Source organism: Equus asinus, chromosome 17, assembly GCF_041296235.1.
Source record: "Equus asinus isolate D_3611 breed Donkey chromosome 17, EquAss-T2T_v2, whole genome shotgun sequence".
Lineage (NCBI taxonomy): Eukaryota > Metazoa > Chordata > Mammalia > Perissodactyla > Equidae > Equus > Equus asinus.
The window spans coordinates 38734785-38761078 of NC_091806.1; the positions used below are offsets into that span (position 1 = coordinate 38734785).

Consider the following 26294-nt stretch of genomic DNA (forward strand, 5'->3'; position numbering starts at 1 on the left):
TCACCGCCCCTCCACCCCACCCCCACACAGCTCAGAGCTCTCTCGGTGGGACCCGAACTTCAGGGACTTGTCCCCTGTGCCCCTCCATCCCCTCGGGCCTGCCCTCAGGGAGGCCAGGCATGCTCCCTCCCGTCAGCCCGGCTCAGGGCTCCCCACACGGTGGCAGCCCTGTCCCAGCGTGGTGTGGTGGGGGCACTGCCCCGGCCCCGGGCACCTCAGGCAGGAAGCTGGCAGAAGCCAGGGCCGCCATTCGAACTGGGGCAGATGGTTTTACAGGGAGGAAGTTGACAGTTCAACTTCAAACACGGGTGACGCAGGCCCCACACTGCCTGCTTCCTCGTCCTGTCCCATCCCTGCCCACGCCCGCCCGCCCCGCCCCTCCTCCCCTAGAGGGAGACACGGAGCCAGACATCCTCACCCACGGGGGCCGCGCTCACTGAGACTGAGGCAGGAGGAGGCCGCACCCATGGGGTCTCAGCAACCGCCGCTGGCTGCCCTGTACCTGCTGGGGGTGCTGGGTGAGTACCCTTCTGGGGCGGCTGCCAAGGGACCTGGGCTAGGGGTGCAAGGAAGGAGATGCCAGTTCTCCCCTTGGTCTGACTCTGGGCCTGCATGTCACCTCTCCAGAGGGTCACGAAAGGTTGGGGCCTCCAGGATCCCTGTCTGCTCCTCCAGCCCCAGCTCAGCTCTCTGCCCTGCTTGTCCCCACTTGTGCCCCAACTCTCTTCTCTTTTGCACTGCGGGAGCCTTGCTGTGCACTTCCAGGGGAGAGCCACCCTAAAACCAGACTCTTAGCCTAGAAATCGTATCGTCCAGCTCCCCTACGACGCAGGCTTCCCTCTGCAGCTTTCCCGACCCCAGGAGCATCCAGCCTTTGTTTGGATGCCTCCAGGGACGGGAAACTCACCATCTCCTGGGCAGTTGGGACAAAGCTCAGGACACAGTGGGCTGAGGCAGGGTGGGGACCACCTCTGAGATGCAGCTGAGCATGTCAAAACCACACGCCTCAGTCCCTGGTTTCTCTGGTTTCATCCCTGAGGGGCCCTGGCCAGGCTTACCAGCCAAGGTGCGAGCCCACGCTGGGTCTGCTCCCACTCCAGGCCCGGAGCGGGGGGCTCCAGAACTTATCGTGTTTCCCCTGCCCCAGGACCACCGTGGAAATGCCCCAGGGTCTCTGGAGAAGCTGGCTGGGGATATGGTTAGGGGTGGGGTGGGTCTGGGGCCTTCGGTTTGCTGGGGAGAAGATGGTGCAAGCTGAGGGCTCTCCATCCCACGGGCCTTGGGACACTGGCTTAGGACCAGAACCCTGCTGCTGGGGCAGTCCCCGACACTGGGAAGGGGTGAGGATGCTGGGCCAGCTGGGGGCAGGGGCTGGGCACGGGGGACAGGGTGCACTGCGGCCTGAGCCCTGGCTTCTAAGCCTGGCCGTGTATGAGCTCGGATGCGTCCCTGTGCCTCTCTGGGCCTTTATCTCCCCATTTATAAAATGCAGAGGTGGGAACTGGGTGAGATCTGACCACTTTTCGGGGTGGGGAAGGTGAGGCAGGGTGACAGAGGGCTTGCCTTCAGGGCGGGACAGGTGGGAGCAGGAGGGGGCCTGTGGCTTCCACTTTGGAAGGAAAGAACTAAGGCCTGAGCAGGGAGCCTCTGTCCCTGCCAGAGAAGCTGGTGTGTAAGTGTGAATATGAGTGTGTGAGTAGATGTGAGTGTGTGTGTAAGTCGGGGTGTGTGTGCTTTCATGGGCCGAATGTGGCCTCCAAATGTAGTCTTCCCTCCCCTGTGCATGTGAGAATGGCACTTGCACACACATGTTCACATGGCTGTTCTTAGATAGACTGCAAGAGGCACAAAATGCCTTCTGTCCCCGGAGCAGAGGCCCAGAGACGGGCTGCCGGATGCCTTCCGGGACCCTCCTGGGGAGCTGCTGTGGCCTCCTTGGCTTGGGGATTCCTAGGACGAGGCCCTTCAACCCCCGACTACCCCTACCTGTGGCCTCTGACCCCACTGGCCAAGGGGGGCTGGCCAAGCTCCCAGCTGGGTGTGGGAGTGGGGATCCCGCTCTATGGGCCCCCCACCTGAATCCCAACATGGGCCGAGGCTCCCGGCAGGACTGGGCAGGTCCCATGGCCCAACAGAGCCCAGTGTCAGGAAAGGTTGGAGGCAGCGTGAGAGAACCATCTGGAACCCTGGGAGCACACGGTTTCGAGTGTGTCTGTGTGAACTGGTGGATAATAAATATTCCCATTGTTCCATGGGTCACAGCTCACCAAATACCTTTAAAGATGTTTTCCTCTGTAAGCTTCACAACAGCCTATGAAGTGAGTGGGCCCATGGCCCCATTTTACAGTGGGGAAAACTGAGGCCTGGAAAAGCCAAGTGGCAAGCCCAGGGCGTAGCAGCTAGTGAGCAGAGCCACCCCCAGCGCAGCCCTCTGCTCTCATGGAGGCCCCTCTGTGCCGTTAGCCAAAAGCAAAGACCCACCAAAGCCACACCCAAGAGTAGGAACACAGCCGCAGGACACAGCTGCTGCCCGCAGACACACAGCCACCAAGGGCTGGGGGTGCCAAGGGCCGGGGCTGGGGCTGGGGGCAAACAGCACAGGCACCCTTTGAGCCATTCCAAGAAGAGATGTCTTGCTGCCAGAGTCCTGGGGACCCTGCGGCCTCCTGGCTGGCCATGGCGGCTGCGCCTGTGGCTTGGGGACCTTTGGGTCATGAAGATGCCCATGGCATGCCTGGGGTGACAGTGACCATGGCTTCCCACAGCTGCTCCTCTCTGCCTCTGCCCTTTGCCCCTGCCTGCCTGGGGCTCACCTCCTTCCAGGTGGGATGGGGAGGCAGCCCTGACCAGCACAGCCAGGTCAAGCCCTGCTGCCTGGACTCCGGAAGCCAGTACTGTGGTCTCTGCCCTTTGAACGCCTGTCTGCCACTTGCCGCTGGGTGACCTTGGACCCGTTCCGTAAGCTTCGATTTCCTCGTCTGCACAATGGGAATAATCGTCGTACCTGCCCCACTATTTGTAAGGATTAAATGAATCAATGAATTTAGAGCTTTAGTAGGAATGTCGGCATATAGTACGGTAAGTGCTCAGTAAACATTAGTAATAACAGTAATAATTGAGCATCTGTTGCGTGTGCAGCTCTGTGCAAAGCAGTCGAGACTAGCAGTGAACGAGGCAGGATCCCTCCCCTCGTGGATCTGGTGCTATGTGCCAGGCTAACAGGGGACCTCTTGGAGGACACAAGTGAATGAGCACCCGAAATACTTGCAAATTTCTAAATATTGTGATAAACGCAACGAAGGAGACGGCAATGCTGAGACTCAGTGACCGAGTCCACGAAGGGCTGTCCAGTGGGCTGGGCAGGCAAGGAGGGCCTCTCTGAGGAGGTGACGTCTCATCTTAGACCCGAGTGATGGAAGGAGCCAGCCAGGCAGAGGGAAGAGGGAAGAGTGTCCCATGCAGAGGGGACATCAAGGACAAAGGCAACTGGCAGGACAGGCCTGAGAGAGGCTGGCGTCCACGATAGAGGAGAGGAGGGCGCTCCGGCCATCCCAGGCTGCAGAGGCTGAGGCCCTTGCTGGCTGGGGGAGTAAAGAGTCAGGCCCCCAGCAGCCCTGAGCTCCCCACCCTCGGGGGAATGGAGGCACCTGGGGGCTCAGGGCTGGCACTGGCCCTTCTGATCGTCACTCTGTCCAGCTCCAGTAGTTTGGAGGTATTTTGCCCACAGCAACCAGGGAGGGACTTCAACTCTACCGGACAAAACTGATTGAACACTTACTCTGTGTGTGAGTGAATGTGTGAGCATGTGTGCGTATGCTGTGTGCATGCATGCTGTGTGCATGCATGCGTGTCGTGTGCACGTGTGAGCATAGATGTGCGTGCTGCGCCTATGCATCATGAGCGCATGTGTGCATGCATGCTACGTGTCATGTGAGCACGTGTGTATGCTATATGCATGCGGGCTGTGCTGTGTGCATGTGTATGCTGTGTGTGTGACAGGCGCCATGAGCGCACGTGTGTGTGTGTGTGTGTGTCCACATACACGCTAAGGCCTGCCGATCTGGGGTTGCTTTCTACCTGGCCACTCACAAATGACAAGATCACCTCTCTGAGACTCAGCCTTCCCCTCTGTAAAGCGGGGATCCCCACAGCGCCCGGCTCACAGGATAATTGCGATCATTAAATCTGGTTCGTTCGTTCATTCAGACAGCAGGTCTTTCTTGAGCGCCTACTGTGTGCCAGGCACTGTTCTAATGCTGGAGACACAGCAGCGAACTAGCAAAACCCCTGCCCCGGTGGATCCGATGTAGCCCTTGGGGTGCGATGGGGACACAGACGAGAGACAGACGAGGCCAGGGACTACAGGTGGGGGCTAGGAGGTTGTGGGTGGGGTGGGGTGGGCCTGGGAGCGCAGTGGGCCGCGCTGTACCGACGGAAGGTGCAGTGGGTCCCGGGAGAAGACAGTATTTGAGCAAATACTTGTAGCACATGAGTGAGCGCGCCGGGCGGGACTGGGGCCAGCGCTCCAGGCAGAGGGCCGGTCAGCACACCGGCTGCTGGCGAGGGGTCCGAAGGCCTCCGTGAGGACTGGGGCTTCTTCTCTGCGGAACTCCAGCCGCGCGAGTGCCGAGCAGAGGAGAAAGTGTGCCGAGTGCCCTTGAGAGAGACGGGTAACTCAGACCTCTCCAGGCCTGTCTCTTGAACCTTGGGCCGGGCGCATTTGGGAATTGGGAAGCTTTCAGACCGTAGAAGGTGATGTGTGTGTGCTGAGTGCCCATAACACGCCCGACGAGGTCTGGGGCAACGCGTTCCCATTTCTGCAGTGAAAGCCGAATTACTCACATCTCCACTACCACCATCATCATCCTTATGTACCCGCGTTACGGGGCTTGACTCCCGCCGTCCCCACAGGGACCCTGGGACACAGCTGGGAGAGATGTGGGGGGAGCAGGACAGAAAATTGGCAGCAGTTGGCAGAAGCGACAAGTGTCCTGTGTACTAGCACAGACTCCCACGGAGGCATCTGGAGTGAGCCCCTCCCTCTCCTCAGCCTCAGTTTCCCCCACCTGTGCGCTGCGGCGAGCAGACTCTGGGGTGTCCCCTGGGGAGTATTAGACTTCCATGGGGCCCCGCCAGGTGATGGAGATAGGGTTTCTGCCCTGACTCTACCACCAGATGGCTGTGTGACCTTGGGCAAGTCACACAGCCTCTCTGAACCTCCATTTCCTGATCTGAAAATGAGGGGTGAGCATGTTCCCTTCCTCACAGGGCTGTGGGTGGAAAGAATGAGCCCCTGTGTGTTCAAGAGCTTTGGGATATGTGAAGCTCTGAACGAAAAGGAGGGCTTGTCACGGTGACAGTGGAGACACACATGTGGCTTGAAACTCATGTGAATCCAATCAGACACACCAGGCCACTAGGGAGAGAGCAGTCACAATTGAGATAGTGAAGGCCATTCTGCCCGTGGTCTGCTGGCGGTCGGCTCATTGGTGCAGGCCCTGGCTGAGCGAGATTAGAGACCTAATCAGTTCTGGCTGAGCTGTTTTTCTGGAGGCCCCATTCCCCAGGCCTCTCCTGCCTCCTTTGTCAGTCCTCCATGATTCTCTTCTTGTTTCGCACATAAACTATTCATAAACTACTATTCATAACTACTACTATTCATAAACTAACCACGTCATCTGGTGCTCGCAACCCGAGAAGCAGAATTTGGGGCCTTTCGTGATCTTTGTTTCCCTGAAGCCCTGATACAGATTCAGGTTGGAGACACCGCTCCACGGATGAGTGTCATTTCAGAAAAGAAGGGTTTCTTTTCTTTCTTTCTTTCTTTTTTTGGTGAGGAAGATTGGCCCTGAGCTAACATCTGTTGCCAATCTTCCTGTTTGTTGTTTTTTCTCCCCAAAGCCCCAGCACATAGTCATATATCCTAGCTGTAGGTCATGCTAGTTCTTCTATGTGGGATGCCACCACAGCATGGCTTGATGAGCGGTGCGTAGGTCTGTGCTTGGGATCCGAATCAGTGAACCCCGTGCCACTGAACTGGAGCGCACGAACTTAACCACTTGGCCACAGGGCTGGCCCTGAAAAGAAGGGTTTCTGAGCTTCCCAGTAGAAGATGAGAAGAAGGAAAACCCAGAAGGCCCCCCCAAGGGCAGTCAGATGTTCTTATTTACTGAGTTTGCTGTAAATTGATGAGAATTGTTAGAGGGAATCATTGTTTATGGAAAAAATGGACTATCTGACTTCCAAACCACACTAAATCAGCCCATTGGTTTCCTGACCTGGGAAACATTGATGAGAGGCCCCTCCACTGAGGCTGTTGGGAAGAAATGGGGTCGCCCGTGAAAAACCTTCGCCTGGGGCTTTGCACAGGTTAAGAGCTTCACACGTGTTTGCGATCACTGGTATTATCATCAGTGATGTCCAGGCCCATCCTTGGGATCCCCGGGGCCCCCTGGACCCTCAGCAGGCCACATGGTTGCCTCCATTTCCCAGTGCACAGGGGCTGCCAGTGCAGATGCTCACGGGTCCAGGCAGGGCCCGTGAGTGAGGCAGAGGTGGGCAGCCTGGACCAAATTCTGGCTCCGCTGAGTACTGTAAAGTGGACCCACAGACAGGTCCACAGACATTTATCTGCAATTCCCAAACCCGGAAAACGTTTGTAAATTTCTGGCAAACGCATTCGGTGCAAATCCAGACCTGAACGAATAGGAGGCTCTTTAAAATCGCCACCCAAATAGAGTGAAAATTCATCGATTTTGCTGCAGAAACCATCCTGTGTTTGAAGCTGGGGCTTCCAGACACAGGGTGACAGCAGGGTGCCTCAGGGATGCTGGCAAACCAGAACAGACAGGCCTCTGCCTGAGGCTCATGGTGATGCAGCCTGGTGTGGCCGGAGCATCCCATTTTTCCAAAACACCTGGATCTTGGGGTTTTTTAAAAAGCGAAACAGAACCAAAAGAAACTTTTAAAAAAGTGGCTGCCTCCCAGACTTTAAACAGTGTGCAGAGCAAATAGAACTCATCCGTGGCCTGATGTGGCCTACGGGGTTGCCGGACAGAGAGCCAAAGGAAGAATCATCTGGAATGTTGGGGGGACGAGGATATAAATGACTCAGAGCTGCCTCCAGGAATTCATTTGCTCCTTGCTGAGACCTCATCAGGACAGGCAAGGTCAAAATGATCGAATCTCTGCAAATGTGGAGAAAAAGAGAGAGGCTTGGGAGAGAGAGGGAAAGGCTCTGACTCTCTCTGGCCTTTTTGGCCTTGAGCTTTGCCCAGGCGCGGCCAGTCTAAGCCCTGAACTGTAGGAGCTCCGAGGGGAGGTTGGCTGGGGAAGGAAGGGGCCTTGGGAGAATTTTCGGTCCCTGCCCCAGCTGCTTGGGGTGTGGTGTGGATGGAGGGTTGGGAAATGGCATGATGCTTCCGTGCCTCATGTCCCTTGGTCTTGGGGGTCTCCAGGCTTCCAGATTCCAGGGCTGCCTGCAGGCGCCGGGCTAAGTTGTAGAGAGAGAGGTGGTGATGGAGGTGATGGTGATAGTGGTGATGGTGATGGTGGTGGTGGTGGTGATGGTGATGGTGGTGGTGGTGGTGATAGTGATGGTGGTGGTGATAGTGATGTTGGTGATGGTGATGGTGGTGATGGTGGTGATTATGATGATGATGATGGTGGTGACAGTGATGGTAGTGATGGTGATGGTGGTGGCAGTGGTGATGGCGATGGTAATGTTGATGGTGGTGACAGTGGTGATTATGATGGTGATGTTGACGGTGGTGATGGTGATGGTAGTGATGGTGATGGTGGTGACGGTGGTGATTATGATGGTGATAGTGATGATGGTGATGGTGGAGGGAAATTCTGTTCAACTGAGGACAGACAGGCACGCAGAGGGCAGGGGTCAGAGAACTGCAGAGCGCAGTCTGCAGGGTGAAAGGGAAGGAGGATGTGGGTCTGACCCCTGTGAGAAGCAGCTCAAAGAAGGAAAATAAGTGGTGGACAATCAAAAACTGAACATACCCCTGGAAGATGGTAAGAATAAGCACCTAGGAAACCTCCCTGTCAGGTGTGCATCTGCCCCCCGCCAGCCACTGAGAGACATCAGGAACTGAAGATTATAGATCACAGAAGTTTGAACCAAGAGTAAGGTGAAGGATTGATCGGGGAATGTAACTTCCTCATTTTCCAGAAGAGGAAACCAAACCCAGAGAGGTTTAGTGACTTGCCAAGATCACACAGGAAGGTCATGGAAAAGTCTTCCCACGCCATGTGCCACTGCCTGAATGGAATCCCAAGTTTGTTCCCTTTCATCAGATTTGCATGCCAGGAACATGCAGGAATCCGTGAAACACAGGGCAAGTCGTCACAGCCTTCCCTCTGAAGGGAAGCTTAGGTGGCGGGGCCCAGTAGAAGGCACAGACTCTGTGCCAGATGGCCTAGCTTAGAGTCCCAGCTCCAGCACTTGCCAGCTGCTTGGGCAAGTTATTCAATCTCTCTCAGTTTCCTTTGCTATAATATGGGGCTCGAAATACTAGGACCCACTTCACAGAGCTGTGGTGAGGATTGAGAGAGTTAATGTATAAAAATGCCAGAGAAAGAGTGAAAACTATAAGAGGTTGATGACAGTGATGGTGATGGCAATGGCAATGACCATGGTGTTGGCTATGATGGTAGTGATGGTGATGGTGATAGTGACGATGGTGGTGATGATGATGGTGGTGGTGATGGCATTGATGGTGATGATGGTGGTGGTGATGGTGGTGGTGATGATGTTGGTGGTGATGGCATTGATGGTGATGATGGTGGTGGTGATGGTGGTGGTGATGATGGTGGTGGTGATGGCATTGATGGTGATGATGGTGGTGGTGATGGTGGTGGTGATGATGTTGGTGGTGATGGTGGTGGTGATGATGGTGGTGGTGGTGATGATGGTGGTGGTGATGGTGATGGTGATGATGGTGGTGGTGATGGTGATGGTGATGATGGTGGTGGTGATGATGGTGGTGGTGGTGATGATGGTGGTGGTGATGGTGGTGGTGATGATGGTGGTGGTGATGATGGTGGTGATGATGGTGGTGGTGATGGCATTGATGGTGATGATGGTGGTGGTGATGGTGGTGGTGATGATGGTGGTGATGATGGTGGTGGTGATGATGGTGGTGGTGATGGCATTGATGGTGATGATGGTGGTGGTGATGGCAGTGAGGGTGATGGTGGTGGTGATGATGATGGTGGTGGTGGTGATGGTGGTGGTGGTAGTGATGGTGGTGGTGGTAGTGATGATGATGGTGGTGGTGGTGATGGTGGTGGTGGTGATGGTGGTGGTGATGATGATGGTGGTGGTGGTAGTGATGGTGGTGGTGATGGTGGTGGTGATGATGATGGTGGTGGTGATGATGGTGGTGATGGTGGTGGTGGTGGTGATGGTGGTGGTGGTAGTGATGGTGGTGGTGATGGTGGTGGTGATGATGATGGTGGTGATGGTGATGGTGGTGATGGTGATGGTGGTGATGGTGGTGGTGATGATGGTGGTGGTGGTGATGATGATGGTGGTGGTGGTGATGGTAGTGATGATGGTGATGGTGGCAATGATGGTGGAGGGTAACGCTGCTCAACTGAAGACAGACAGGCACCTAGAGGGAGGCGAAGCCCTAGAATGCCTAGACGCCTTTTCTCAACACAGCGTTTTCCTTTTTAGAACTTTTCTTGGTTCTCTGGCTGGTTCAGTCTTTCCTGAGAAGCTTCTCTGAGCAGGGCCTGGGCCGTTCTGTGTGAGATCTGGAAGGAGGCTCTTACCCAGTCCCACCCCCAGGGCCCTCAGGGTTTGGCTGCTCGAGCACCTCGGGGTACGGGTCTAAGTCGTGTTCATCTCCGCAGCCCCAAACTTGGCATGTTGGAGGCACAATTGGGTGGCAGAGAGCTTGGGTTCGGAAGTCTGACTCGTGGCTCAAATCTGGGCCCTGAAGTTGCTGGCAGTGTCACCCTGGACAGGACACCTGCACTCTCCCGACATCTCTACCATGAATACACTCAACTCACATTGTGGGGCCACGTGGGAGATTAACGATGACCTCTGTAAGGAAGCTCCCCGCGTGCTGAGTACACAGTAGGCGCTCTATAATTGGCAGCTGCTGTTAGGAACAAATGCTGATTGTGGTGACTTTGGGGATACCAGGGTCCCCAGTGGGAAAGGGACATGATGGCCCTTATGATCTGGCTCTCCCAGCATCCCGGAGGGGGATTCCTCCCGCGGGAAAGCTCCGGGCTGGCCTGCGGTCCTGCCCACACCTGCCCCAGGAACAGCCAGCGCCACACCAGGACCACCAGCTCTGAGAAGTGAACACGGGCCAGGAAGGCAGCGGGCTAAGTCCTTCCCATAGATCACTTCGTCTCCTCCTCACAGTGTCACTATAACGCTGGTCCCATTCTTGTCCGCATGCTGCGGATGAGGAAACAGAGGCTCCGAGCGGCTAAGAGACTTGCTTCCCAGGGCCCACAGGTAGGAAGTGGCAGAGCTGGTCCCAGACCCAGAGAACGTTGTCAGTAGCTGAAAACCCATCCTGCATCGTCTAGCACCAAAAGGTGGATCTTTGCGTCCTCTCTCCCCATAAGTGCCCCTTCCAGCTGCCTCAGCTTTCATGGCTTAGCCAAAGAAATGACTCCCTAATGGTGGACAGCCCCATTCACAATGGGGAGCTGGGACCAAAGGGAGGTGGGAGCGAGAGGTCAGAGGTGAGAGGTGAGGGCAGGACAAAGTGCCCGCTGCCTCCTCATTCTCCATGCTAGCTTGGGCATCTCCACCATGTCCTTCTGAGGCTGCCCTGCCCGCCGCAATAGATCGGTTGCCTAATAGCTGGTCAACCTCCTCCCCCGCTAGGCCAGAGCTCTGGCGACTGCTCTGGGCCCGACACGCCCTCTGCATGAGAAATATCTGCCCCTCTGAGGCCTGTGACTCCCAGGGCAACAGTGATGGGCTCTTACCAAGATGGAGGGAACATCTGGGGCTGGCCTGATTGCATAGTGGTTGGGTTCCTGCACTCTGCTTCGGTGGCCCAGGGTTTGCGGGTTCAGATCCTGGGCACGGACCTAGCACTGCTCATCAAGCCATGCTGGGACAGTGTCCCACATACAAAGTGGAGGAGGACTGGCATAGATGTTAGCTCAGTGACAATCTTCCTTAAGCAAAAAAGAGGAAGATTGGCAACAGATGTTAGCTCAGGGCCAATCTTCCTCACCAAAAAAAAAAAAAAAAAAAAAGATGAAGGGAACATCACAGGGCCTCGACAACTTCTTACAAGGAATCTTGATTGCGGGGAGAGGGAAGGCTGGCAGGGGCACATCTTCCCTTAAAGTTCTACCACCAGTTCAGAACACTCAAGCAAGAACAAGCTTTTAAAAACACACCTCTTTTTTAACACCCAGCAACAATTTCTCAAAAGCAACTTAAACACAACTGCTTGCTATGTAAAGTGGTCTCCCCAACCCAGAGTGTTGCCAGCTCCCCGTCGAGAAGTCCGTCCAGGAGTCAGACAGTTGGCAATCAGACCACCTGCTCCGGGATGGACAAAGCTGGCCGGCGAACGAGGAGGGTGGGCTCTGAGGACACACGGATCTGCCAGTCCATCCCATCCCCACCTAAACCCAACCTCTGCCCTGGCCACGGATGAGTTACCCAGGCCGCTCTGCCACGAGCCCCCGCTCTGCAGTCACATGGGCCTGAGACAAGTCGGAACTTCCCCAATGGCCCACATTCTATCGAATGGGCCCGGGCAGCAGCCGTGCCAGAGGGCAGGCCAGTTCCTACAGACCCACGTCCACAGGGCCTGTGGGCTTGGCTGCCTTGCCCACTGGCTGCCCAACCTTGGCAAGGCCCTTTGAATTGAAGTCTCTTTGAGCTTCGATTTCCTCTTCTGGAAACAGGGAGCTGGTAAGGATAAATGTTGTCATTCTTTTGTCCTGCCTTGGGAATACCAAAAAGGAGCAAACCTTGTCTTCGGTTTGTTTTTGTTTTTCTGTTTTTTAAGGTATGCTTTTTTTGGTAAGGAAGATTGGCCCTGAGCTAACATCTCTTGCCAATCTTCTTTTTTTTTCTCCCCAAAGCCCCAGTACCTAGTTGTATATCCTAGTTGTAAGTGCTGCTTGTCCTTCTATGTGGGACACCACAACAGCATGGCTTGATGAGCGGTGTGTAATTCTTCACCCAGGATCCGAGCCCACAAACCCCAGGCCGCAAAGCACAGAGCGTGAACTTAACTGCTTGGCCCCGGGGCCAGTCGCCTGTCTTGGGTTCTTTTCCTGGCTCATTTCTTGGTTCTCTAGAACTACGGAGTTCAAACCTTTTTTATTGAAAGCAACACACAGGATATTTTTACGTTGCAACCCAACACACAAAAAATGACCCTTATCCTCACAATGCATGGTACATTCGGACATTCTCTATTCTAGTCCATTTCAGTTTTTAAAAAAATGGTGGTCGCATGACTACACATTGTTTTAAAATCGATGGATGCCGTCCTGCGTATTACTACAAAGGGACAGCGTGAGGAAATTTTGGGGGGCGATGGAATTGTCGTATACCTTGATCGCAGTGGTGATTACACAGATCTACGTATGAGTTACTCATAGAATTGTGCACTGAAGGAAAACGAATTTTACTGCGTGTTCATTTCGAAGGTAAAGTTTTCAAACAAGAAAAAGATTGATGGTTGCAACCCACTAAATGGATTTCATGACCCATCTAGGGGTTTCTACGTTTGGTATGAAAATCCTTGCCCCTGAACCCCGCAATGTGGGGGAGGCCGAAAAGGCGCTTGTTGGGGCTGTGGGTGGATGTGAGCGGGCGGCGGGGGTGGGCGTGGGGGAGGGGAGAAGGGAGCTGGAGGGAGACTTCACTTCCTGACCCTCCTCTCTCCTCTCTGCAGTCACTTCCTGCCTCGGAGGGCTCAACTGGGAGGACCCAGGTAAGGACGAACCACAGGGAGGCCCGGGGACGGGGTGAACAGGGCTGCAAGTCCATCCCGCAGGGGGACCTGCCCGTTAAGGAGCTGTCACCTTAGCCAGAGTGAATCCCACCCCACAGAGAGAGAGAGAGCCCTACGACACACACACACACACACGCACTCACACACACACATGCACGCATGCACACACACTAAGATGCCCAATTGCAGGCGGATGCTCTCCATGGCCATAAAAAGATGCCCCGATGCCCTCGACAGCCAGCAACACGCAAATGCTAGTTCTCCTGACAATTAGTATTAGGACCCACTCACCACGCACAGAAAACACACTGGCCCATAAAGGCACCTCGCCAAGTCCTGTTTCCTACCGGGTCCTGCCAGATGCTCCCTGGTCAAAGACATTTGTGGCTGAGGCTGCAGTGAGAGGCTGCCCAGGATTGTAAAGTGGGTCAAGTTTCCTACCTGCAAGGTTGGCCTTTAATCCTAGAGGTTAGTGTTTCCTAAAAAGGGTTCCACAGAACCTGTTGGATGAAGGGTGGGCCACACCGCATCACCCACTGGAGACTGACAGTGTGCACTGGCCTGGTAAAGGCTCTGAGAAGTCCTGCAGCAAAGAAACCTGTTAAACGTTTTTTTAACTCAGCAGTTCCCGGACTCACGTCACCGCAGATCTCTCTTCTTCACATTTCCTGAGAGAACTTGATGCTGAATGTATTTTGGGAGAACTGTGGCTGAAGGTTCTCATAAACCCACTGTGCAACCAGGACCTGGAACCCTACAATGGCATCCTAGCTCCGAGCTCTAGCAAGTTGCTTGGCCTCTCTGAGCCCTGTCTCCCCACTTGTAAAACGGGGAGAAAGTCTCCCTGGTGAGGATTCAGTGAGTCAGCTCGCTGGAGGGGAAAACCTATAAAGGTTCCACCAGTGCCAGGTGTTGGACCAGCCCACTTTCCTCTGACTGGCCAAGTGACCTTGGCAAGCGCCAGCCCTGTGCTCTGGGCCTCAACTGTCCCCATCTGTGGGAAGAAAAATGCAGCCCGACACCAGTTCCCAACCAGAGAAAACCTCTGCTCAGAGTCACTTAGAAGAGCCTCTCATTTCTTTTTTATTAAATTTCTTGACTAGGTAACACAATTGCCTGGCTCAAAACTTAAACAATATGCAAAGATCTGGGGCCGGCCCCATGGCTGAGTGGTTAGGTTCATGCACTCTGCTTTGGTGTCCCGGGGTTCACTAGTTTGGATCCTGGGCTTGCACCTACCATGCTCCCCAAGCCATGCTGAGGTGGTGTCCCACGTAGAAGAACTAGAAGGACCTACAACTATATACTGGGGCTGTGGGGAGAAAAAAAAGAAGAAGATTGGCAACAGATGTTAGCTTAGGGCCAATCTTCCTCACCAAAAAAAAATGAAGAAGAATTTTTTAAAAAGTGAAAAAAATATATAAAAAGATCTACAGTGAAGACTCTCATTTCCATTGCTGTCTTCCATCTGTCCAGTCCTTCCTCAGGCCCCAAAACCCAGGTCATAACCGCATCCATTCATTTCTTCCATATCCTTCCAGAATCTCTTTATGCAAATACAAATATATATTTTTATTTTTCCCTTCATGGAGCTTTATAAAATCGTGCAAGCCACATCCCTACCTATGACCCAGCAATGCCACTCCTTGGTATTTACCCCAGAGAAACGAGAACACGTGCCCACACACAGATGAAGATGGGTCCACGAACGTTCATAGTGGCCAAAACCTGGAAACAGCCCACATGGTGAATGGATAAACAAATTGTGACACATCCACACAATGAAACATGATTTAGCAATCAAAAGGAATGAACGACTGAGACAGGGCACGACAGGAGACACCTCAAACACAGCTGAACGAAAGACCAGACCATGAAACAGGCCACTGGGTTCCACTTATGTGACATTTGAGAACAGGCCAAACGAATCTCTCGCGAGAGAAAGCAGATCGGTGGTTGCCTGAGGCTGGATTCAGGGAAATCGAGGGAACTTTCTGGATGATGGAAATGTCCTATATCTAGTATGTGGGGGTGGCGACAGGCGTGTACACATTTGTCAGATTCCATTAAATAAGTCCCCTTAAAATGAGTACAGTGCATTGTATGTCCATTGGATCTCAATAAAATTGATTTTAAAAGTTAGAGAGAGAGAAAGAAAAAACAAACAGGTGCCAGGCCCTCCCTCGGATCTACTGAAACAGAATTTCTGGGAGTGGGCGATTCTGCTGGACAGTGGGTGCTGGGGACTCCTCGCCCACGGCTCCAGGTTGCACTCGGCTCTGAGATCTTCAGCTCCATCCTCCCGGGCCCAGCCTCTTGGGGCCGCCTGGGTCAGGAGCAGCCCCAGCCTCAGTTTCTGGGAAGTCTCTGCAGTGCCCCAGAGGGACAGAGCTCAGGAGCAAGAGAGGCAGCCCGGGGGCAGAAGGGAGCCTGGTGGGCATGGGGGCCCAGGTAGGGAGGGCCCCTGGGGAGCACCCCTCCCAGCCTCATCCGTCCCCATCTCTTCGACCCCTAGGGTTCCAGGTGAGGCTGGGAGCCTCCAACTCACAGTGCCAGGGCCAGCTGGAGGTGGAAGTCATGGACACGTGGCGCACGGTGCACAGCCAGAGCTGGGGCCGCAGCTGGGGCCGCAGCAGGATCCAGAGCCAGTTCCACTGGGAGGACCTCCAGCAGGCCTCGAAGCTCTGCCGGAAGCTACTCTGTGAGGAGGCTTTAGTTCTGGCCCACATCCCTTCTTTTAACAAACCCAACAGACAGATCACCTGCGTGGGACGGCTGGGATCTTTCTCCAACTGCAGCGAAGCAAACCAGAGGGAACCTCTGGGCCTGATCTGCTCGGGTGGGTAACTAGCTGGCCACACGGGTACCCTGGGCCTGGGCACCAGCCCCGAGGAGGCTGTCCAGGGCCTGTGAGCTGGGGCCTGGGCAGGCAGGTGGAAGGGGATCCCTGACTTACAGCTACCACCAGGCCCCAGCAACATCCCCCGGTGGGGAACTGGAAGGGGAGGGCTGAGGGTTGCTGGCACCCTGCCGGAAGGATGGAAAAGGTCCAGAATTTGGGTCTGCTGATTGCTAGCTTCATTGTCCCCTTCAAACCTCCATTTTCCCAACTGTAAAATGGGCTGGTACTGACCACTTCACAGGAGGCTTAGAGACAACCTGTGGGTCAAGTGGGCCTAATGGATCTCTTGCTACTTACATTATGGGTTCTAGTTCTTTCTTAACAAGGCCAGTTGCCACCAGCCCTCCCCGCACCCCCCGTTCTTCCCTTCTCCCCTCTCTTCCTTCCCTCCCAGGGTCCCCTGCCCCCTCTCACCAGAGTGTCATTGCAGAGCCACGGAAGACGACACCTCGGCCCACGAGCCCCCCGCCCACAACCACCCCGGAGCCCACAGGTAAGGAGATTCTGAGGCCCCTGGGGGTAGGGTGTCAGATTTAGCAAATAGAAATACAGGATGCCCAGGTACAACTGAATTTCAGATAAACGTGAAAAGGTTTAATATAAGTGTGTCATATGCAATATTTGGGACCTCACCACCTCCCAAGGCCTCGGCCAAGGATTCATTTGTCCACATGTTGGGGCCAAAGAGCCAGGAGTAAGGAAGGCCCCACTACCGGGCTGTCAGCACTCAGGCCTCCCCCTGCCCTCTCTCTCTCCCCGCAGCTCCTCCCAGGGTGCAGCTGGTGGCAGGGCCCGGGGGCCTGCGGTGTGCGGGCGTGGTGGAGTTCTATAGCGGCAGCCTGGGTGGCACCATTGGCTATGAGGCCCAGGACAAGATCCAGGGCCTGGGGACCCGCATCTGTGACGCCCTCCAGTGTGGATCCTTCCTAAAGCATCTGCCGGAAGTGGAAGTAGCCACGACACAAGACCCGGGGGAGAGCAGACCCTTGCCAATTCGTTGGGAGATCCAGAATGCGAGCTGTGCCTCCCTGGAGGGGTGCTTCAGAAAAGTCCAGCCCCGGATGGGCGGCCAGGCTCTCGCCCTCGTCTGTTCTGGTGAGTGAGCCCTGGCCAAGACCCACGGGGTGTCCCCAGATGGTCTGTCAACACACGTGCCTGGACACCCCTGCGTGTGGCACAGGGCCCCTAGGCATGATGGAGAATGAGAGGGACATGGAGGCTGATCACTGGCCTCTAAGATGTAGGGTGGCAGCAGGGTGGGCAGGCTGCCCTCACACCCGTGCCTTGGGAATCTCTGCAAAGTAACACTGCCCAGCCCAAATGAGCCACTGGCTGGGCTGCCACACAGTGAGGTGGCATCAGCAAGACTCCCAGGAGGAGGCGAGGTCTCCCGGCAGGTTTTGAAGGAGGAGAGAAGTGCGGGTTTGGTGGAACAAAGGAGAAGAGGATTTTTAGGTGGGACTTGTGGCCTTGGATGGGGCGAGCCTGGCAGGAGGGGAGCTTGTAAATCTCAGCGACAGACGAGGTCGGAATGATGGCGCGAGGTGGGAGGTCCCCAAGGCCCAGCAGGTGGAGAGAGAGACCAGAGCAGATCCCCAGGGGGCTTCCGGCAGAGGCTCCGAGCCACAGCGTGAGCAGACTGGTGACGCTGGTGTGGTTGATGGTGGGAGGCCGATGAGGCCAGTCTGTGGGACCCCAAAACCAGGACCAATGGGGAAGCTGAAGGGGAATGAGCCCAGAGCCCAGAGTTCAAAATAAGGAGGCATACTCATAGCATCCTGGGGAGCAGTGGGCTCCCGTCACCGGGAGGGTTCTGGTGGAGTCCAGACTTGAAGAATCATACTTTCTGAGTGCTTCCGTTGTGCCAAGGAACATTCCAGGGCATTCTTCCATTTTCACAGCCACCTTAGGAGGTGGGTTCTATTATTACACCCACTTTGCAGATGAGGAAACTGAGGCTCAGAGACACTTTGCTCAGTTTCTTGCCCAATATCATAGACCGCTAGCTGGGCTTTCCACTCCAGAGCCTGTTTCCTGAGCCTTCGCTACTCAAAGCAAGGTCCTGGACCAGCAGCATCAGTTTCATCAGTGGCTGGTTAGAAATGTAGGTTCTCAGACCCCACCCAGAGCTACTGAGTCAGGATCTGCATTTCAGCAAGGAACCAGGGACTCCTGTGCACAAAGCTAGGGAGCAATGCCCTGGGTCACTGGGCGACCCTGCAGGAGGGGCTGTCCCCAGCCCCCTGGATACCTGGTGCGAGTTAGTAAAGCGCAGCCCCCTGTAGGCAGAAGCAGCCCCCAGGGTCTCTTGGCCTGGTGAAGGAAAAGGAGCTGGCTCTCAGGGCCCCACTCGCCCCTTGGCTAAGAGCTCTCCTGCAGGCTACAACCTGCAGAACCAGACCCCATTTTTTCTCAATGCAAGATTTATTAGGGCTTTGAAGGTGGACGTTGCTATGGAAACTGACCAACACTGGCCGGATCACAGCTCCACTCTAACTGGAGCACATACAGGCTTCAGCTGTGGATCCCAGCTATGGACCGATCACCCCGCCCCCCCACAGGCCCCACCCTGATGAGCAGAAATGGATTCAGTCTCTGTTGGACCAGGTCCCAGTCGTGAAATCTTGCCCCTCAGGGTGCCGGGCCTGGCCAGCTGGGTTTCTGGGTTCTGCCCCACCTGTGAACTACCAGGACTCAAAGGAGGAGGCAGTTTCCATCCTTGAGCCTCAGTTTCCCGTTTCTGAAAACTCTTCTGCCTTCTAAGGAGCAGCAAGAGAATGAGAGAATGTCTAAGAGGAAAGGGGACCCAGGAGGAGCCCATTTCCCACTGCTGTTCCCTTAGCACCACCTGGGGGTGGGGCGGTGACTCCCTGCTGGTGTCTGCCCAGCGGCATCCAGGCATCGCCACCCTGCCGGCTTCTTCTATGAAGGTGCCCATGCTGTGGCATCTCACGATGGGTGCCAGCAGCTTCCCAGAGGTGCCAGGAGCAGAGCGTGATGGGGGAAGCACTAGAGAGGGTGCCAGAAGGAGGGACAGAAGGGAAGGTGGTCCCACAGGGTACCTAACCCTCGCGAGCTGGGCCCCGCAAGCTTTGCCAGTGGCATGAGGCCCCAGTGCCTGGGCATGCAGGCTTGGGGCCGAGAGAGCTGCCTCCAACCTGTCACCTCACCCCCACTGCTTCCCCTCCCCAGAGTTCCAGCCCAAGGTGCAGAGCCGCCTGGTGGGGGGCAGCAGCCTATGCGAAGGCTCCGTGGAGGTCCGCCAGGGCAAGCAGTGGAAGGCCCTGTGCGACATCCCCTCACCCAAGGGTGCAGTGCGGTGGGAGGAGGTGTGCCAGGAGCAGCAGTGCGGCAAGGTCAACTCCTACGTGCACGAGGCCCCCGAGAAGACCTCCCAGGGGTTCTTCTGTTCCCAGGAGAAGCTGTCCCAGTGCCACCAGCTTCAGGAGAAAAACAGCTACTGCAGGAGAGTGTTTGTCTCATGTGAGTTGGCCACAGCCCACGGCGGGCGGAGGACGGCTCTGGATTTTTCCCTCTAGGAGCCAGTGAGCATGTTTCTGAAGAACTGGCCCCAGGAGCTAGACGGAGAGCCCGAGAACCCTAGAAAAGGATGGAGAGACAGCAAACGGAGGGAACGGGGGCAGGGTGCTCAGACAGCAGTGGGCGTGAACCGTAAAGAGGGGACTGGCCATGATGACTAGGCAGCTAATGAATGATAGAACGAACTCTGCTCTTCCAGACTGGAAGATAGAAAAGTGAGATAGAAGATACATATTGGCTAACTAATGGTAACTGAAATACACATAATAGAGAGAAAGGGATGGATGGACGGCTATTAGTATATGATGGCAAGGTGATCACGTATAAGTAATTGGCCAATGGTAGAAAGTTAAATAGTTGATAATGAGAGCGGCAAGTGATAGCTGGATAGTCAATTGTTAGATGGTAAACGGTGGATGGATGAGTGGGTAGCAGAGAATTCCACCAGAGATGGGTGGAGAGACAGCTGGAAAACAGCCTTCTGCACATGCTGGGGAATTGCTGGGGCGAGCCGGCCAGCCAGCAGCTTCCCTCTGAATAGACAGTTTTGATGGCATCCGGGGGCCAGGACTGACGGGATTCCTCTGCCCCCACCCCAGGCCAGGATCCAAACCCAGCGGGCCTGGCCGCAGGCACTGTGATAAGCATCATCCTGGCCCTGGTGCTCCTGGCGGTGCTGCTGGTCGTGTGCGGCCCTCTCATCTACAAGAAGCTGGTGAAGAGATGTAAGTGCTGGTGCCTGGAACCACCTCCCTTTCAAGCCTCCACCGCAGAGAGGAGATGGCTGCACTCCAGCCTCACGGAGGAGGGTCCCGACACCAGAGAGCCAGCTGAGGACCCCTCTGCCTCACCACCCAGCCCCTACCCTCTCCTGCCCACTAGCCTTTCTCTGCCCAAAGTAACAGAATCATAAAGTCAGGAACATCGGGTTTGCTGATTCGCCCACATCTGGGGCCCAGCTGAGACCCACTCCAGGCCCAAGGGAGGGTGTGGCCATCCTTTAGACTGTGGGGAGCCCAGAGGGTCGTCAACACGGCCTCTGACCTCAGGAGACACACGTTCCAGGTCGGGTTCCGCCACTCACCAGCTGCAGGAGATGCTGACTGAGCACTTCCTCTCTGAGCCTCGGTCTCCTCATCCCCCAAATGGGCAACTGTGCACCTTGTGGATGGAGGAGGGTGGGACCCTTGCCTTGCAGAACTCGGGGAACATTATTCAGAGACAAGGAAGTGAGACAAGAGAGGCTGAAAAGAGAAGGCCCAGCAGTGGGCGGTGTCAGATGGGTCCCTAGCACCCTCCCAGGTCTTAATTTTGGTTCTGAGCACCTGCGGTCCTTTCTCCTGGCGAGCCAGCCTCCTCAGCCCGCGCACCCTTTAGCACTAGGTGGTGAGGACCCTTCAGAGCAAGTCAGAAAACCGAGGCCCCAAAAGACTTCAGGGGGCGGAGTCCAGCAGTCCCTCCTTCGGCCACACCTGCCACCTCCTCCCTCCCTCCCCGGCTCCCTCACCCTCCGTCTACCCCCTCCACGCCCTGCCCTGATGTGCCTTTCCTGTGTTGCCCAGTCCGCCAGAAGAAGCAGCGCCAATGGATTGGCCCCACGGGAATGAACCAGAACAGTAAGTGTCCCCGGAGGCAGGGTCCTCCCTTGGCCTCAGTCGAGTGTTATCATGGAACAACTTTAAAAGGCCAATGTTATAACATTTTGATGCAGCCGGCCCAACCCCCAGCCCCGGGCTTCATCCTCTCTCCTTCAGTCCACAGCCAGGGCCACCCTCATGGATGAAACCACAGCTCTCCCCCTGCCTCCCTCTCTACATTCTTCCGCCTTTACAAGCAAGGGCTGAATCCTTCCAGAAGGCTCTGTGATGTTGAGCCTTTTTTCACAAAATAAAGGCCCTCAGCTCCAGGGCGGCAGGGAGTATATCTGCCCTATCAAATGTATTCCAATTCCCTGCTGAATACCTGCTTGATGACTGACTAACTGACCCACAGAAGGCCCACCCCGCCAATCGGCTTCCTGGCCAACCCAAAGCTGCTCCAAAAGTCTGACCCCTGGTAGTATGAAATGCCCCAGGAAGAAAGGAAAAGAGGGCTGTGTTGAAGGAGCTGTGGGTGCCTCTGCCTCTCCCCCATTACACAATGCGAACAGGAAATTAAGGTTCTGGGCTGGTTGGGAAGGAGGAGGAAGACAGAGCAGCAAGTCTAATGACACCATCTCCTGCACCTGCTCAGTGTCTTTCCATCGCAACCACACGGCGACCGTCCGGTCCCAGGTTGAGAACCGGCCAGCCTCACACGTGGAGAACGAATACAGCCAGCCTCCCAGGAACTCCCACATCTCGGCTTATCCAGGTAAGCCCCTAGGATCCTGGGGATGGTGCAGGGCTGGAGTGGAGGTCACGTGATTGCCCAAAGCGAGAAGGGAGGCGGCAGGGGAGAGGGGGATCAAACTGCCCCTTTGACAGCCGGGCACAGCAGGATGGAAAGTATACAGCCTTCAGAGGCCACTCAACTAGACAGAAGAATGCGCTGGGATGCCATTAACTCCAGCATTGCTGTGACCTAACGGGCTGTTTCTCTGCAGGGCCTTGTGGGCAGGATGGTAAATGAGGCCCCTCAGATTCCTTCGAGGCAGAACAGAGCCATCCGGTGGCCTGCAGGAGCCCTGTATTGAATGCTCCCTGACTGGCACTGACAATTAAGCCACAGGGAGCCTGGCGTTCAGCCTCATTAGTGGACACTGGCTGATTTGATCAAAACAGCTATGGGCTATCGAGCCACCAGCTCATAAAGCCCCTGTGATCTTCCGACCCCGCGGGGCTCTCGGCTCTGAGGGGCTCTCTCTGTGTCCCCTGGAGGAATAACCCCACTTCAAATGGCCTCCTTTCTTTCCGCAGCTCTGGAAGGGGCCCTGCATCGCGTTTCCACCCAGCCTGATAACTCCTCTGATAGCGACTATGATCTGCACGGGGCTCAGAGGCTGTAAGAGGTGAGCCCCCGGGACCTGTGCACAGCCCTGGGGATGAGCACCAGCCGCTGGGTTGCTCCCCTCCTGCCACCCTGCCCATCCGTGAATAGGGATTGGGGTATCTTGACACATATAAAGGGAAAGAATAAGCATCAGCCATCTAGGGGATGGCAGGTGATTTGGCCGTCAGAACAGAGGAATCATCAACCTTAAAAGCATCTCTTAAACTCCATCCCAGAAGACCACCCCAAAGGGCCCCCAAGAGTTTCCTGATGGACTACACCCCTCCCTACAAGCTGCCCACAGAGACGAGAAGCCCCTCACCCAGAGGGACAGCGCTGTCTCTGACATTGAGCCCAGGGCTGGGGGCCCATCCCCCACTTCCCTGAACCATCTCCAGGGTGTGTGGTTTCCTCCTCTGACACGTGTCCTTCTCACCCCGCAGATCCGGGAACCAGGGACGGAACATCAAGGCCAGATCTTTGATCCTGACAATACTCTGTGTCCGTTGCTTGGAAATGATGTCCTGATTCCTGCCCCAGCCAGAACGTGGACAGAGGCGAGATGCCCTTCAAATGTGTCCTCCTGCTCAGCATCACAGCCAGCTCTGCCGTCTCCCCGCGGGCGCCTGGCCCAGGTGAAGACGCCCAGCATAGCTCGGCAGCCTCTCCGAGGGTGGCAGCTGTGAAGGAGCAGAGCCCACAAACAAGGAGCCCTCCCAAGCTGAGACCTGTGGGGGCCAGCCCCCGCCAGCCCCTCCCCTGTCTGTGGGAAGCAGCAGCCAAGTGGAATCGGCTCTCAATTCAGACTCTGACCCTAGTGAGGACAGACAAGGAAGCTGACCCCTGGGTTTGGGGGGTGGGGGGTATTTCTCTAGTGTATTTTTTATATGTTCTTTGTAAATAATGCTTTTTCTCCTTCCTGAGGGCTAGAGTGGCTGGCCTCCTCAATCCAGGGTCCACCTGCTGGATCCCTCTGGAGATGCTCACAGGAGGGGGTGCCTGCGGGAGCCACTCTGCAGCCCTGTGGTGAGAGGGCTGCACATCTGACACAGAGACAGCTTAGCACATCACAGCAGCTGCCAGCAAAGGGCCGTGTGGGTGCCCAGGATTCAGTTGGCTGCCTCACTCAGAGCCCCATCACCTCCCCTCCATCCTTTGACCCCCCCCACAGCCCCTCAATGAAAGATAGCTTCATACCAGAGAGCAGGGGCTGCTGGCTGTCAAGCCCAAGGGCACCGGTGCCACCCCAGGGCCCTGCACAATGAGCGTGTCTAGTGAATCCCAGCCCATTTGCGTTTTTGTTTCGCACAGCTGTTAAAGGTCAAAACTAAAGGAGTTGCAGCCAGTTACGGTTAACCTTCTAACTCAAGAGTCAGAGAATGCGGCCGAACATTCTTTTGGGTTAAATAATTGCCTCAATGGAAATAGTCTTTTCTCCTCCTCGGAGAGCTAGACACATGCTAGTCCTGGGCGCCTGGGTTTCCTAACGACGAGCAAGAGGAGAGCATCTACCTAGGAACTCAGGGGGCTGGTGGTAGAAGAGGCTGTGCCGGGCCCCACCGAGCCCGTAGGCATCAGACAGGTCTGGAAGGAGATGAAGAAGCAGGGTAACATGTCTTGGTGGGGAGCCTCTCTCCACACGATTTGTCACTGTATCTGCTGGGAGCGACAGAGCTCAATGGTCCAAGCCACAGAAGCCAACTCTGGAAGAGCAAAAGGAAGTTACTAGAAGGATATAGCAGGCGAGAGGGTGGCTCTAGCACGTCAGAAGAGTCTGGTCGGCACTCTGCCCCAGCCAACACCCTCCAGTCGGGCCTCTGCCCTCCCCTTGTTCAGGATCAGAGTCCCGAGGGAGCCCTGACCCCCCTGGGAATCCAGAAAAGGGACACCCGGTCACCCACCTATGTGTGGCAGGGGGAGGGGCTCCTCAAAGGAACTGAGCGGCTGGCCTCAGGGAGGAGCCACAGATGTGAGGCACCAAGCTCTCCCACCAGCACCTTTCTTGATCAAAGCTATTTAATCTCTAGCTGAGCCACCGTAGTGTGGCCTCAAAGCCACCATGGCCTCCTTTAACAACAAACGTCCCCCCAAAATGAGCTGCCTTGAGGCAAAAAGTCTCTTTAGAAAACTGTTTTCCAAGTGGTGGCAGGCTTGGGTGATGCGTTTCTGGAAAGTTCCGTGTGGTTAACCAACTGAATAGGAAGCATCTCAGCCTTGGAGGTGCCTTTGTGAAGTTCCAGCCTTGGCGGGTAGACACAGCCCACGGGCTGTGGGGTCAGCGCTGTTCCTCCTAAAGCAACTCCCGCAGCCTCTCCCTCAGCTGCAGAGGGTGCCCCTGGGCCACCTCCGAGTCCACATTCCTGCCAGAGCCGAGCAGGGCCACCCTTCAACCAGAGAGGGCTAGACTCACCTGTGTATCCCCCACACCCCAGTTCACTCCCCTAAATCATGTTACCCACCTGACCCTCCACCTTTGGAGGCATTTGAGTGTGCAACCTGATTCTAGCACATTCTTCTCATGTCAAGGAAACTGAGGACACAAAAGGAAAGCTCACTTTGACTACCGAGCGCCAAGTCTAGCTTCGAGGTGGTCACGCTTCTCGAATCTGAGAGTGCCGAGTGGAACTAACCTGGCAGCTGAAAGGACATTTCAAATGGCCTCGCCCACGAACACAGCTGAGTGTCCTCACCGAGCTAGGAATCTCTTTGAGGCTCTAAATGTGATACTTGGGGGTCTGTCCCAGTCTGTGCAGCCAGCTCTGCAGCCAGAGGCCCACTGTGGTCTGGCAAAGGGCACCCAGTGATTTCATGTGGCAGATGCTGGATGAGGAGGGGGGCTGGGGGGTGCCTATGAGCCCGAATGTGTTAGATCTAAGGAGTGGAGGGCCTGGGGAGAAGGGAGAGCAGGGAGCAGGGGCACTATGCACTGAGGGACCAGCTGAGGCAGCTCTGGACCAAGCCCTTTCTTAGCAAGTGATGCCTCGTCTCTTCAGCCCTTCGGTGCACCCCGCCACCACTCTGGGACCAACCCAAAGCAGGTGACTTGATTGCTCCTGCTCTGCCCCCCCACCCCCACCCCCCACGGTGAGAATTTTAGCTTCTTCCTCTAAAACCAAGTCGTCTTCTAGCTCCCCCTGGTGGCCTGAGTCCTCAGCCCCGCACACTTGCAAAGCAGGGCTAGAATTCAGGAGGGGGCAAAGGGCAGTAAGCGTTTGATGGGAGCCCAGGGGACTGTCAGCCGTGGGCTTAGATTTCCCAAGCTTTTCTCGGGACTGTGACCCCGCGAAGCCTGACCACTTCTGGTGCCACAAAGGCATCCCCGAGGGGCCCCTGCAGCCAGGTCTGACAGAGCCGGGGGCGAGCCCCACCCCTCCAGGCTGTGCGACCTGGTCACTGGACCAACCACCCTGCAGTCTCCTCCACTTGTTTAAACTTGGGGATCAAACGTTGTTGAGAGGACCCCACGAGATAATGTATATCAAAGGTTAACAGGGGGTGTGGCCCTGTTGACTATCCAATACTGGAGATTCTCTGCATCGTCCACAGGCAGCCTGCCCTTGTCACGTTGCAGAGAAGGAAAAGCAGAAGGGCCGACTTGAGGGTCCCCGGGTTCTGCTGAAAGCAGAAGACGCCCTCCGAGGCCTCCTGAAAACCAGTTGAGCTCAGGGGGAGCTGGAGGGGGCGGCAGGCTGGGCAAAGGCAGATCAATGGCTCCACAGCCAGGTGGGTGGCCCGCTGCCCCTCCATCCCAGTTTACAAATTGGGTGGACTCCAGCTGGGGTCCTGATGGGCAGACAGCAGGCGGTCCTGTCAGCCCAGCAGGTGGCAGGAATGTGCACCCCTCCCAAGCCAGGCTGAGGCCCGCGCGCGCCCCCTAGTGGCCTTGTGGCCTAGGGACCCCATGGCCT

At 55.8% G+C, this 26294-nt stretch overlaps 1 protein-coding gene across 1 annotated transcript; it reads left to right on the forward strand.

Moving 5' to 3' along the window:
- The first annotated feature begins 222 nt into the window (after nt 1–222).
- On the forward strand, nt 223–24945 carry CD5 (CD5 molecule). The gene is made up of 11 exons (XM_014861779.3): nt 223–518; nt 12915–12953; nt 15490–15813; nt 16307–16369; nt 16639–16971; nt 19069–19359; nt 20016–20141; nt 20979–21032; nt 21649–21768; nt 22314–22405; nt 22830–24945. Exons 1-10 carry the CDS (start codon nt 467–469, stop codon nt 22400–22402), a joined length of 1491 nt encoding a protein of 496 aa, XP_014717265.2. The 5' UTR covers nt 223–466; the 3' UTR covers nt 22403–22405; nt 22830–24945.
- Nucleotides 24946–26294: the final 1349 nt, after the last annotated feature.

Excerpts from the sequence above, each read along its gene's own strand:
- CD5 (XM_014861779.3), top strand. The coding sequence starts at position 467 with ATGGGGTCTCAGCAACCGCCGCTGGCTGCCCTGTACCTGCTGGGGGTG. Across the intron at positions 16,370-16,638 it reads AACCACCCCGGAGCCCACAG|CTCCTCCCAGGGTGCAGCTG; the intron begins GTAAGGAGATTC and ends CTCTCCCCGCAG. Across the intron at positions 21,033-21,648 it reads CACGGGAATGAACCAGAACA|TGTCTTTCCATCGCAACCAC; the intron begins GTAAGTGTCCCC and ends GCACCTGCTCAG.